Source organism: Pan paniscus, chromosome 3, assembly GCF_029289425.2.
Source record: "Pan paniscus chromosome 3, NHGRI_mPanPan1-v2.0_pri, whole genome shotgun sequence".
In the NCBI taxonomy this organism is placed as follows: domain Eukaryota; kingdom Metazoa; phylum Chordata; class Mammalia; order Primates; family Hominidae; genus Pan; species Pan paniscus.
In genome coordinates this window covers 117,935,985-117,950,984 of record NC_073252.2, presented here as the reverse complement: position 1 = coordinate 117,950,984, position 15,000 = coordinate 117,935,985, and the positions used below count along the sequence as shown (strand labels likewise).

The 15,000-nt window shown below is 35.5% G+C and overlaps 1 protein-coding gene across 3 annotated transcripts in view; it reads right to left on the bottom strand.

Annotated features, from left to right (window-relative positions):
• The window catches only part of LOC129397626 (uncharacterized), a 591,351-nt gene that overhangs the window by 484,888 nt on the left and 91,463 nt on the right, over positions 1-15,000 (bottom strand). Inside the window, exon 4 of one of the 3 annotated variants that reach the window (XM_055111790.2) lies at positions 11,282-13,407. The exons of the other annotated variants lie outside the window; for them this stretch is intronic. Within the exon in view, the coding sequence (XP_054967765.1) occupies positions 13,323-13,407 (85 nt within the window). The 3' untranslated portion in view covers positions 11,282-13,322. Of the gene's footprint in view, positions 1-11,281; positions 13,408-15,000 lie in introns of those variants that run through there. 3 annotated transcript variants of the gene reach the window in all.

Genomic DNA, 15,000 nt, shown 5'->3' with positions numbered 1-15,000 from the left:
CATGAGCTAGAGTGGTAATTTTCCACCTCATCTGTCTTTTGAGACATCATTTGTACCTATCAAGACTTATGTACTACTGTTTACTAATATAGTTATGAAAAATTTTTAAATATTTAAATATCTTAATCTTTTACAAACTATTGTTGCTTTTTATAACAAAGGTAATCAATGTTTAAAAGGAATAAAAGGTAAAAAGGATATAGGATAAAAACGTCAATGATCTATTATCTACAAATATACCCTGCTAACATTCTGCAGTAAAATGTACTGTATTTTAACAGATTAACATATAACATATTAAAGTCAGTTTTGTCTTGTGCCTAGTTCATATCCCTTTTTATATTATGTTTTCTATAAAGGCTTTAAAAATAGAACAGTTATTAAGCTTTCTGTTGTTTTCTCCCATTTAAACTAATAAAGAAAACGAACACTTGGTATTAGTATTGACAGGGTAGAATGGTTAAAATAAGGAAGCTGATAAAATAATGCACATTTCTCAAATAGAGCCCTATTAACAGAAATGTGTCTCAGGTTTTGATTCCATTCATTTTGGCCCATGATATTAGCTGTCTCAGAAACATCATATTTGCAAATCACTCATGTTTAATAAAGACAGGCATTGTGCAAGTACTGAAGCTGAGGAAGATATCTTGCATTCTGAGTTTACACTGGCCCCAAGATCCACAAAGTATTTGCTTTTTAGGCACTAGCCATTTGAAAAGCGGTTTTCTTTCTGCCACTTATGGCAGCCAAGAATGAAAAAATATAGTAAAATACATTATTTGAAGCCAAAGACAAAGCAGAGTGCTCTCAGATGTCATTTATTTTACTTAATAACTCTAGCCATAAAAAACTCAGCAAATCCTATAGAGAGCTATTTTTTTACAATTGAGAACTATTTTCTGTCCATAAATGATGACATATGTATAAAGAAGAAAAAATGACTTGCCATTATCTCCTTAGGGCTCTAAACATAGCTAGAAGTAAATTTTAAACTCTGTTATAAGTTTGCAAAGTTTTTGATACATAGCAGTTTAGCCATTGCTTTTCTGGGCTTACATCTGACAACAAAATATATTTCCTATTTAGTAGGAAAGTTTTGTAGACCTTCACTACTCCCTGGAAAATAAGATGTCTAGGAAGAAAGAATGAGCTAACCTGGTACAATTGTGTGGGGTTTTGGAGATGAGATCTGGTCCATATTTGTCAATGACCAGTGTGTTGACCTTGGGAAGGTTATTTAATCTCTCTATATTTGAACTTGATGCTAATATACTTTCAAGCATCCTTCTCATTAGCCAAGTCATTACTTAATATGGAATACTAGAAGAAAGCAAACCAACAGTGATTATTTAAGCACAGAGTGTTGAAAAGACTGTTTACATATTAAGCAAAATTATCCACCCATCCCAGAGGGAAGCCAAGCTGCCCAGTCATTCCGTAGGATCACTTCATTTTGCACATTTGCAAATAGATTCCCAGTGATCAAGCAACAAAACAGAACAGCACACACCTTTGACATTTTCAGTAGCCAAAAATGCTTGGGAGTAATTTTAACTAGAAATAGTATGAATAAATTGTTTCAAGGACGATGTCATATTAGAAGAGAGGTCAAAACAATGTACCTGTAGCTCTACATGACTATCTATTGATGCTTTAATATTAAAAATAACTTTCAAGGCATTATCCTCAGCCTTCTGTTTCCTCCTCACCTTCCCTTGAAGGGTTTATGACTCCAATACTTTGGGCTATGCAGTACTTTTATTTCTATGAGTTGAAGAAAGCAATAGTCCTAGAAGAAGATAGGAAGAAAGAAGCAATCGTAGATTTGTCAAAAGTTTCCTAAATAACCAGAGAAATGACCAGATAAATAATTTCCAGAATCTGAAAATAGTCTAGTGACCCAAATAGGTACGTCTGGCTGCCCTTTCCAAGTTCTGTGGCTGCTAGTGTAGTTCTTACAAGTTCAAGTTGCTACTCTCAGACAATACCACTATCCTGAGTTGTACCAAATAAATGTAAAAGCTGAAAAGAAGCCTCCTTGGTTGTTCATACCTTCTGAAAGAAAACAAAAATTAGATCATCAGAGAGAGATATGTCTTCTACTCTTGCTTTATCTTCAGATAAGCAACACATATTTGTGGAGTACCCATTAGATGCCTAGTGCTGTGCTTGGCACTTCTGGGGAAAAAATGAAGATATGTCAGGTCTCTTTCTTTAAGAGATTTCATTTAATTCAAGATGAAAGATAAAAATACATCACAGAGCCTGCCTATCAAAGTAAAGTCCAGTGGGCCAGCAGCACTGGAATCGCCTGAGGTTGTTAGAAATGTGGAATTCCAGACCTTAACTTAGTCCTAATAAAGTGGAATCTGCATTTTAACAACCACCCCCAGGTGATACATATGCATATTAAAGTTTGAGAAGCAATGACAAATACAGCAATATTTTCTCCCCCTACAAATATATTCCCTACAGTTATAAATGGTCACGGGCCCAACTACATGCCAAGACTATTAATGTGCATGTTCATGGAAGACAAGGAATCACTTAAATAAAATTTGCTCAAATGTATCTAATATACATTAGACAATCTTAGCAAAGAGGCTGTTGTTTATTTTTAAAGCTACTGTAGTACAAAAAAAAAAGACTATTTTATTTAGTGTGCTATTTGTAGACTTCCAAAAGGTAAAAATGATTTTGTTAAAGGGGGACAATATCTACTATCTGAAATATCTTTAGTTTACAAGGCTATGAACATAGCACCAGAGGATATACAACTCTATTTACTAAAGATTTTGTGATTTGGTGATTAAGATTCTTGTCTCTTTATCCTTTTTCTGGAACTAGCATATCTCTAGGATATGTCAACAAAAAGAGATACCAGGTAGGGAAGGATTTTACTCAAAAGATGTTTAAGTTTGTGTGTAAGATTAAAAAAGTATCAGGCTGAATTGTGGAAGGCTAGAGCATGTAGGTTAAGTACATCGTAAGTAATATAACATGAAAGCATTTTTATATTTAAAAGTTATTTGAAATCAATGACAGACCATTTTTGTATTCAATAAAGGATAAACTTGAAATCAGTTTAAAAGTGATGAGTGATATTAGTATAAAACATACATTTGCTTTGTATCACTGAACCATGAAGCAAATACCTAAGAATTCTTAATGATTACTAAATTGCTCTTCACCATACTGATTACACGTTGTACTGTATTGTGCAATTAGGTCGATGTATAATTACACATTACATTCATATTACTATTCTTACACATTTATTCTTTATTCTTTTAGATCCCTTAAAGAATCAATGACATTCCTTGAAGTTAAAATAGATTTCATTTACATTAATGAAGATTTTGATTAGTTAATGGAAAATAATTATATGCAAGTTCCTGTACTGAATTACCCTTTACAATTTTTTCACATGACTTTCCACTCTTTGTTTGATATTAGCAATTGTGGTGTGAAATGCAGTATGAAAGAAGAAGAAAGGTGTTCTTACTTTATTTTTTCTAACTCCTTTTAAATCAAAGTTATAATTTCTGAACATCACATTTGGGTCAGGCTCAGTGGCTCACACCTATAATCCCAGCACTTTAGAAGGCTGAGGCAGGAGGATCGCTTGAGCCATGGAGTTCAAGATCAGCCTGGGCAACATGGTGAAACTCTGCCTCTACTAAAAATATTTTTTTAAAAAATAGTGGAGCATGGTGGCATACATCTGTTGTCCTAGCTACTTGGGAGGCTGAGGTGGGAGGATCACTTGAATCCAGTAGGTGGAGGCTGCAGTGAGCCATGTTCATGCCACTGCACTTCAGCCTGGGCGACAGAGCAAGACCCTGTCCCAAAAATAAAATAAAACCATGTTTTGTCATTGAAGAATGATTTGTTTTTCTCCTTTACGGAGATCAGTTCCCAATAGTGATGAAATCTTACCATTAACTATGAGAAATAAATATAGCTATGATCCTAAAATAAATTTAAAGTACACTTACATCCCTCTAGAACTGTAAAAATGGGAGTATACATTTGTGAGAACACTGCAAAGGCATTTGCTTCCATCCAAGGTGTTTGTCTTGCTTATTCTGATGCTCTGGGTTACAGGTTAAGAGACTGAAAAGGTAAGAATATAAATAGCCAATGCATTCTCAGACTAGATGCTTTGTGCTGTTGTTCTCTTTGTTTGGTTTTGTTTTTAAATAAGAAAATTATCACTACCTCTAAAGTATTAAGTGGTTCTAAAATGCAAACGCTTTGGAAAATAAATATAAATATGTAAGTATATAAGGAGAAATATAAAATACATATAAAAATGTGTTTAAAATTTTATCACTTAAAATGTCAAAACATTAGGAATTTTTGTTCCAGAATATAAAAGTTCTGATTTGTCATATACCTTAATTAGGTACAAAACTCTTTTTCCTAAAACAAACACATTTGTTATAAAAATATTATTTCAATTTCATTTCTAGTAGGAATGTCTTATAATTTGAGACACATAAAAAATAATTTTACTCATATGCATGAAAGAATCAATATCCCATCTTTTTCAGTATGAGGTAGCCAGTTTTGTGGGACAGCTCCATACAGACTTATGGAGATGATTTTTCAAGTTTTATACTGAAATGTATATATTGGACAATGCCAATTTTATTAGAATGAAATAAAATAAAAAATTGGAAACGAAAGACAAAAACTATTCCAACAGCCCTCTGCAATGAGGCCAGACTCAGGATAGAAGAAAATTCTTAGAATTACAGGTTTCATACAAAAGTTTCTCTGTTCATTTTCTTAATGTTTATTCAGCCAAGATTTTCCCTTACATAATGTTTTGTGAGTGGAAATCTGAATCATCGTGGAATGGTTACACATTTTTTAAAACAGTGCCCTGCCATTAAAGACTTCTATAATGATGGGTAAGGAAAATGGCATTATGAAAACATAATGATTACCCATGTGGAGCCACAAGACGCTTCACCTGCTTTACAGAGCTTGGAGTAAATTTTCCGCAAAACTATCGCAATGTCACAGACAGAATTTTGCTAATATTCCAATTATGTCAGTTAAATGTTATGTTTGTGTTCCAATCCACTCAAACACGTGATAAGTGGTATGTGATACCCCCTTGTCTTATAGTGTGTTGTATGAAAGAATCTTTTCTGGAATACAAACTAAATGGTATTGCTTTCTTCACAATTCTGTTAATTTCAGAGTATATTATTAAATATACACAAGTGCCTACTATGTGAGTAGTACAACGCACTGTGTTAGGTTCCACAAGGGATGGGGATAGAACAAGACAAATTGGGACACAAACAGACAAGAAAATTACAATCTAAAAAAGAAGAACAAGCAGCTAACATTAGTTAGTCTAATATATTCTCCCCCCCAATCAAAAAAAAAAAAACACTGCCATGAGAAAGGTTCAAACAAGGAGCAGACATGTAAAGAAGACAGACAATTTCTTCATAGAGAAGACTGAAAGAGGAGACATGTGATCCCGTGATCCATATAGCAGTTGTAATGTTTTCAAGTTACACATTTAGGTTCACATTAAAAAATTATTACCACCTTAGTTCCATGATTTTCGGTCATCAGATAATGCCTCATTGGGATCATCTAGGATGTGCAAAATTCTCCCACAGTCTACATCATCGGTTCTGTGTTCAGTCTTCTCTCATCCTTATTCCCAGGGCTCTTTCATAGCTCCTCCATTCCATGGAAGACTCTGGCACTATTAGAGGCCCTCTCTTCTTAGACACACTGAGCTGCTCTGGGGATTCCTAATGAGAAGTTGGAAATTCCTCCTTTAAACTTCTCCCTCTAATTTCTGGGGTCCTGTAAATATTTCTGTAGTTATTATCACCTCTCTTCTAAGGATGAAACAACCTTGGAGTGGAGAGATTCGGTGGCAAAGATCCTCACGAGTGTGCCCAAATGTATAGCTTCTTGAGAAATGGCTAAGATTTTGCCATACTGAGATGACAGAATGAAGCACTCCCGGGAGATAGCAAATAGGTAACTTTAGAGGTCAGCAAGGCATCCAACTTTCCTGGGTTTGTGAGCAGGAGGTGGCTCAGTCAATTACTCCACTCACAGTAAAATCAGAGTACAATTCAGTAAAACAGCCATTCCCTCATTCAGTTTTACATGAACCTAGTACATCTATCTTATACTTTACCCAACCACACGTCTCTTTGAGGTCATGCCTGATTATAACCACCCTCAGCATCTATCTGAGTACCTGGCCTAATCTAGGTTTATAATTGATTAATTAATAGTTCCTATAAAGGGAGTTTGGGGATTTATATTAAATGATGGTACTAAGTATTAAATCATTGGATACTTGGAAGGAAAAGTTAAAGAAAGTTTATACAGCTCCGATAATGTTGCTTATATATTATCCATTTCATTTCCACCCCCTCACCAACCAGTTTTGCTGAGAAGCTTTCACCCTGAATAAGCACAGAAAACCTAGAGGACACTGCTATCATTGACCCTGCACCTTAAAAAATGTAAAAGCCAGATTGTGACAATGTATCCGTATGAATCAGCAGTCAATGCAGCATACATTTAAATATATAATGCTCTTGTAGAGTTAGGTGGATTCTTAAAACATTCCCTTATAATAGGGTACACCTCATGTACATCTAAAGGTGCACTGAACAACTAACTACTTTTTAAATAGAACCTAACCATTGATAAATTTATGTAATCATCTACGTAGAAACAATACATAATTTCCCTCTATTTAGCGGATGACATATCTGAATTACCAGTGAAGCATTTAAAGACCACTGATTTATAATATGGCCTTGACTTTTCCACTATTCATGTACAAACATATTTTTTACCAAAACAAGAATATTTTGCACATTGCACTTTTTTACCTCTACACATTTATCCATGGCTCTCCTCTGTTCTCTTTTCTCTATTACTGAAACTGAAATACTCCATATCCTTCAATGCAGTGCAGAGACCATCTCCTTCAGCATGCTTTTGAGGATTATGCCTCCTTTGAACCCCAAGCACTTGTTAGCATTAATGATTATTTGGCATTCAGCAACTACTTGCCTGTGTTCAGGCCTGTGTGTTTGTGCATGCATGTGTGGTTTGTGTATTTAAGTTCACACATATTTTATTTATCTAAGATCAAAAATAATAATAATTATGTTTATTGTGTCCTTTCCATATGCTATGAAGAGTCCTATGCATTTACATGTTTTAATACATTGAATTATCACAACCTTTCATTTATTGCATATTGTGAATCCCATTTTATGGATGTAGAAAATGAAGCATACAAATTTGGTAATCTACTATAGCAAAACTGAGGTATGTGAAAATATAATTACATTACTTACCCTTAAAATTAAGCCAAATATTATTAATTAGGTTGTCAAAATAGTATTTTAAAAATTAGAGACATCATAGCCTAATACTTCTCCTTCACATACATAGTACTCATTTGTACTTTAGCCAAAAAGCACCACGCAATGACTATGACAAGGTGACTCTGGCCTCAGTTCCTCACCTTAAGCATGTAAAACCTCTGGGCATCCCAGTCTGAAATGAGAAAAACAAATTACTGTGTTTCCCAATTCATTGTTTTTTTTTAATTTTTATAGAGTCAGGTAGTACAAGTGCATTTTTGTTACATGGATATATTGTGTAATAGTGAGGTCGGGGCTTTTAGTGGAACCATCACCTAAATAGGGTACATTGTACCCAATAGGTAATTTCTCATTCAACACCCACCTCCCACCCTCCCACCTTTTCCAGTCTCCAGTGTCTACTACTCTACTCTGTATGTCCATGTGTCCACATTGTTGCGCTCCTACTAGGTGAGAATGTGCAGTAGTTGACTTTCTGAGTGATTTAACCTAAAAAAAAAAGGTTCCCAGTCCCATCCATGTTACTGCAAAAGACATGATTTCATTATTTTTTATAAATGGATAGTATTCTATGTTGTGTGTGCATGAGTGTATGTGTATAATATGTGTGTGTATTTTGTGTGTGTGTGTGTATATATATATATATTTCTCCAAGAATGTATACACATTTTCTTTATCCAATCATCTGCTAATGGACATATATTGATTCCATGTCTTTGCTATTGTGAATATTGCTGTGATAAACATACGAGCACAAGTGTCTTTTTAATATACTAATTTCTTTTCCTTTGGGCAAATACCCAGTAGTGGAACTGCTGGATCAAATGGTAGTTCCATTTTTAGCTCTTTGAGAAATCTTCACACTGTTTTCCATAGAGGTTGTACTAATTTACATTCCCACCAACAGTGTATAAGCATTCTCTTTTCTCCTCATCCTCACCAATATCTACGTTTTCTTGACTTTTTAATAAAAGCCTTTCTGACAGGTGAAAGGTGCTATCTCATTGTGGTTTCAATTTGCATTTCACTGATGATTTGCGATGTTGAACTTTTTTTTCACATTTGTTGCTGCCTGTATGTATTCTTTTGAAAAATGTTCATGTCCTTTGTCCACTTTTTAATGGGGTTATTTGTATTTTTCTTGTTGAGTTGTTTTAATTACTTGTAAATTCTAGATATTACCCTTTTGTCAGATACATAGTTGGCAAATACTTTTCTTCCTTTTGATAGGTTGTCTGTTTATTCTGCTGACTATTTCTTTTGCTGTGGAAAAGCTTTTCAGTTTGAGTCTCATTTGTCTATTTTTGTTTTGTTGCATTTGCTTTTGAGATCAGTCATAAATTCTTTGCCTAGGCCAACTACTTCATTGCATTTGTATGAGAAAAAAAGAAAAACCAGAGGAGAAGGGTTTCATGAGCTATCAAAGATCATACAAATGTAAATGGTATTCTAATATTTTCCCCACACTACTGTGCATTAAGCAAGGACTTAATTGTGAACATTGTACAGAGGAGGAAAATAGGTTCAGTGAGGCTAAGAGACTCTTCACGGGCCAAGGAAAGAACCAAAGGCTGCAGTGAGGCTGGACCTCAGTGATCTGAGTTTCCTTCCAGTGCCCTTCTACAGCACCATGCCTCCGCTTTGCAGATGGAGATTTTGGTAGAGTTTCACATCACCATGATCAACCTTCACCTTCAAAATCAAGAGAAAAAGAGACTGAAACTTTGGGATCTAACTTAGGGATCTCAATGTTGGATGAATAACTGAATAAAAATGACAGCCTGCATTATCAACTTGTGAGTGTTATTTTTCCATTAAACAAAAGTACCGCTAACCACCACTTTGCAAGTTTTCACATGCTACCATGATGATCAGTTTCAGACCTCTCTGCCAAGTGGGAATGGATTTAAAGCTTTGTGTTAATTTAATCATTTTCTTCTCTCTTGAGAGAGGCAACAAGGCCACCAGTTGGCATCCTTTTGATTTGGCATTTAAAATAGTTGATGATAATAGCAGAAAGATCCTGTCATCATTTTTACAAGGATAGTTTTATTGGTGGCTTTTGTTCTAACTCCAGTCTTTTACACATTGTGCCCCTACAATAAAGCAGTTGAACCCACTGCACAGACTGATTTGATAGATGGAGGAAAATATATAAGTGCTTCTGACATGTCCTGGGGCCACCTGAGTCAGGCTCCCCTTCTGGAAAATAAAGACCAACATATTATGCGCAATTAGATTAACCACACAAATATGTTTACATTTTTCACTCTCACACACAAAAATAGAACATATTTAAATTTTTCACCGAGTAAGCCAATAAGAATAAAATAAAAGAATATGTCTGCTAAGTATGTTTGCTTTGTCACCTTCCTTGAAAAGCCTGGATTATACTTCCTTTTTGGTACATCATGTGGTATCGATTTTTCCTTATTCTAATTAGGATCTAGTTTCAACTGTTCAGTTCCTGTGGAGTTTGGGCTCCATCATACAATATTATTAAAAACAAGAGACAGTATTAGCAGTGAGGGTGATGCATCCCATTTCCATCTCCCCCAGGGAAATAATGGAAGTGCCGTTTCCCAGAGGCTGCAAGTGGGCTCTGGATTTTCATACCCTGCTCTTTCCTAACTGTAGAGCCATTTTGGCCAAGTCTTTGAACATCTCTGGATCTGAATTGTTTAGCTTTAAAATGGGAAGATAAGTTAACATCTTAGACCTCCTCCACTTTTAAATCTTCTGGGAGCCTATGAAATATTGAAAAATCTACTATACACATAACATATGGTGGGGAACAAAAAGATGTCATCATTGTCCTCAGAGAGTTAGTGGTAAATGTAGAAAAGATGTAAGAAACTGAGGATGCAGATATTGGGAGTGAAAAAGCTTAGTTTTTCTATTCGTTATCTGAGGCTGCCATAACAAAATACCACAGACTGGGTGGCTTAAACAATAGAAATTCATTTTCTCAATGTTTTGGAGAATGGAGGAATTCCAAGATAGAAGTCCAAGATGGAAATGACATCAGGGTTGATTTCAGGTAAAGCCTCTTTCCCTGGTTCGTAGTTGGCTGCCTTCTCACTGTGTCCTCAGAAGACCTTTCCTCTGGTCATGTGCAGAGAGAGAGTGGGAGAGAGAAAAAGAGGGAGCATGCACACTCTGGTGTCTCTTCTTCTTATAAGAACACAAGTGTTATCAGATTAGGGTCCCACATTTATGACCTCATTTGACATAATTACCCTCCTGAAGACCCTATCTCTAACTCAATACAGTCATATTGGGGGTTAGGGCTTCAACATATAAATTTGGGGTGGGGAGGACACAATTCAGTTTATAACAGCTCTTTTTCAGCACCATCACATACAGCTGAATGGCTCAGACCAAATTATTTAACCAGAGTTCTTATTTTCTTCCTGGAGAAAAGAATAATCATACATTCTTCAGAAAGAGATTATAAGGACTGGCTAGAATAAAAGATTGTAATGTGCTATATTAGTTATAAAATGCTAAAAAAACACATTCAATATGATTATAAAAACTATTAGTGCTGAAAATATTAAGTGCATTTGGAGTTGAAAAATTAGCAAAATGTGTGGATTGGAATTGTCAAAAAGGAAGGTATTGGGACCGAAACACAAATATAGAATCTTAGTTACAAGTATTGATTTTTAAATCACAAAGCCCAGAGTCCAAATTCTGTTCCTGATTTACTTCTTCTGTGAATTTGGGCAAGTTTTAAAAACTTTTAAGATTTAACTTTCTCTCAAAATGAAAATAACATTGCTGCCATAAGAGAGACAGTATTACAACTGAAAAGATTACTAACAAATAAATAATAGTTGTCATCAATAGGATCTTAACAGGATTTATGGAAAAATGGAAAAGTTGTGTCAATAGGAATGGAAAAGCACATTTAGAAAACAGAGAAGAGACAGGAAATAATGGGCTATGTTAGGCAGAAAAAAAAAATGATATATTTGTAAACATAAGATGGAACTAAGGTAACAGAGGTTAACTATCAGTCAGCTGTTGCTGTATAACAAATCACTCCAAAACACTGATGGCCTAACACAACAATTATTTATTCGTACTGGGTTTGCTAGGCTTTGGCTGATGTACGCTGAGCGCAGATCAGTAGCTCTGCTTCAAATTGTAGGTCCACCTGGGCTTGACTCCTCACACAGTGTTGGGCTTATGTATGCTCCATATTTCTCTCATCCTTCTCAAACCAGCAGTCTAGCTAAGTGATGTGCTTCTCACAGGAATGGCAGAGTACAGTCAAGCAAGCCCAACAAACTATATGCATTTCATGGCCCTGTTTATGTCAAGTCTGCTAAAAATTCTACTGCCAAAATAAGGTACATAGATGAGTCCAAATGAAGGGGTGTAGAAGTATACCCTGTTTATCATGAGGTCAAAGCAAGTCTCAGGACCAAGCCCAATATCAAATGGACAGGAAGTGTCCTCCCATGGAGGAGGAGGAGAGGGAGTAATATTTTTGAATGGGAATCCAATATACCACGCTAAGAAATACAAGGTTTTATCTTGAAGGTAAATGAAAACAACTCTAAAGTTTTTGGAGCACTTGAACTATATGGTGCCCACATATTTCAGAGAAAAATAAGTTTCTACAGGTGTACTATGGAGACTAAAAGAAAAGAATCAGGGAGACTGGTTAAAAGGCTAAGCAATACAGCTATGTGGGAGGCAATACTCTCTGTTAAATTTGGGGTAACATGGCAATTACATTTCAAAGAAGCAGATACCAAAATCACTTCAAAGTAAGAAGGCATGAAACTTAAAAGTTCTTCATATACGGTCATGTGATGCAGAAAGATGTTTTGGTCAATGATAGACCACCTATATGATGGAGGACCCATAAGTTTATGATGAGTTGAAAAATTCTGATCGCCTGTGATGTCTTGATGATCCTGACCCTGGGAATGCCTAGGCTAATGTGTGTGTAGATGTCTTCATTTTTAACAAAAAGTTTAAGAAGTAAAAATAAAAATTTTAAATACAGAAAAGAGCTTATACAATAAGGATATAAAGAAAGTAAATACTATTGTACAGCTGTACAATCTGTGTTTTTATCTAAGTGTTATTACAAGAGTCTAAAAGTTTTTTTAAAGTTTATAAAGTAGAAAACTTACAGTAAGCAGTTTATTTATTATTGAAGAAAAAAATTGTATAAATTTAATGAAGCCTGTGTACAGTGCTTATAAAGTCTACAGTAGTGTACAGGAACCTCCTAGGCCTTCTCATTCACTCACCATTCCCTGACTCACCCACAGCAACTTCCAGTCCTGCAAACTCATCTGTGGTAAGTGTCCTATACAGGTATACCATTTTTAATCTTTTATACCATATTATACTCTATCTTTTCTATATCTGGATATATTTAGATACACAGATACTTAACCATTGTGTTACGACTGTCCACAGTATTTAGTACAGTAACATGTCATGTAGGTTTGTAGCCCAGAAGCAATAGTCTATACCATATAGCCTAGGTGTGTAGTAGGCTATAGCATCTAGGTTTGTGCAAGGACACTCTACAATGTTCGCACAACAAAATTGCACAATACATTTCTCAGAATATATCACTGTTGTTAAGCAATGTATGACTGTATAAGAAATGAAGTGGCTGTTGGAGGAGTGCTAGAATAGCTATCTATTGCTGCGTAAGCTACTACCCCAAAACTTTGTGGCATAAAGTAACAATATTATCTCATAGACTTTCTGTAAACTTGGAATTCAAGAACAATTTATCTTGGTGGCTCTGGCTTAGAATATCTCATGTGGTTACTGTCAGATGTCAACCAAGATTGTCATGTAAAGGAATGACTAAAACTACAAGATTACTTGGAAGCTTGCTCACACAGCTGGCCTGCAAGTTGGTGGAACCATGATGGAAAGGCCTTAGTTGCTGTCCACATGGACATCTCTGTAGGGCTGCTTGACTATTCTCATGATATGGTGGCTTGTGTCTTCCAGAGTGAGTGACCTAAGAGGAAGCAAGGCAGAAGAGGCAAAGTTTTTTTTTTTTACCATGTAGCCTCAGAAGTCACACATGGCCAGTTCTGTCACATTCTATTCACAAGAAAGGATTATTAAAGTTGGTACACCTTCAAGAAGAGGAAAGTTAGGCTCTATTTTTTCTTTTTCTTTTTTTCTTTTTTTTTTTTTTTTTGGAGACAGAGTCTTTCTCTGTCTCCCAGGCTGGAGGGCAGTGGCACGATCTCAGCTCACTGCAACCTCTGCCTCCCAGGTTCAAGCAATTCTCCTGCCTCAGCCTCCCGAGTAGCTTGGATTACAGGCCCGTGCCACCACGCCCAGCTAATTTTTGTATTTTTAGTAGAGACGGGGTTTCGTCATGTTGGCCAAACTTGTCTTGAACTCCTGACCTCAGGTGATCCATTCGCCTTGGCTTCCCAAAGTGTTGGGATTACAGGCGTGAACCACCGCACCCGGCCCAGCTCTACTTTTTCAAGAGGATCGTGTCAAATAATTTTTGAACACATTTTAAAACTACCACATGAAAATCTTTTATAGTACCTAGTTTCAGACTTACCAAGATTTGTGATAAGTATAATAACCAATAGAAACACCAAATGAACAACTTAACTCTTGGAGTAGAATTGAGGTAAAATTATCATTTTTGGAATTACCTACATCGAGGTATTGGATGAAGACCTAAAGGCACTGAAAAACATGAAAACGGGGAATTTAGAAAGAGAAGAACACAATTGTATGTACTATTTGAGAGTGGTTAGAAGAGAAGAGAGATACCAGAAAAGAAAATAAGAAAACAGAAAAGGGACAGTAATAGCAAATTTTATGTAAAAAATCAAGGACAGTGAAGCCACCAATGTTCTCTTCAGGGGCACTAACATTTCTTTGTCAATAGTACCAAATAAAGATGGGATCTAGAGATCAGAATAGCTTCTTTTGTCAGATGGACTCTTACTTATCTTCTTCCTTAGAAGCTGAGAATTAGGAAGACAGGTAATTGGAGGAGAATCAGGAAACTATTCAGAGCTCTGATCAAAACAATTAAAATATGACTAACCCAGCGTCACCTATATTAAAGATAATTTTATACCCTGTAAGTCATTCTTGAGGTAGCCATAAAAAGATATTCAAGCAGACATATGTCTGTATTGCATAGAAAATCAATGACAAAATCTAAAAGCAAATCAGTATGTGAGTTAAAACGAAGCAGGGTTAAAATGGGCATTTAAGAACACAATACCTTGTAGTTGCATGGAAAAATATGTCACTATATCACAAGTAAAACTGTGAAGAAGAAATACCGCTAATGCTGACATTTGCAGTTACAGCACTCTCACAAAGATGTTTGCAAATGTGCAGTAGTAGAAAAGGGCAGTAATATCAAAACATGGCCTTCTTTTTATCTTGTGTCTTTAGAGGGTTGCAATTAACAAAATCAACTACATTCTAAAAAATAAAGGAAAACGTTAACTTTTAAAATTCTCCTCAGGAAGACCAAAGCATTGCTAGACAAAAAATAGGAATGAAATCATTTTTTCCAAATAACTCTTCAGCAAAATTATGAAAGGCTCTGTGTGACAAGAAC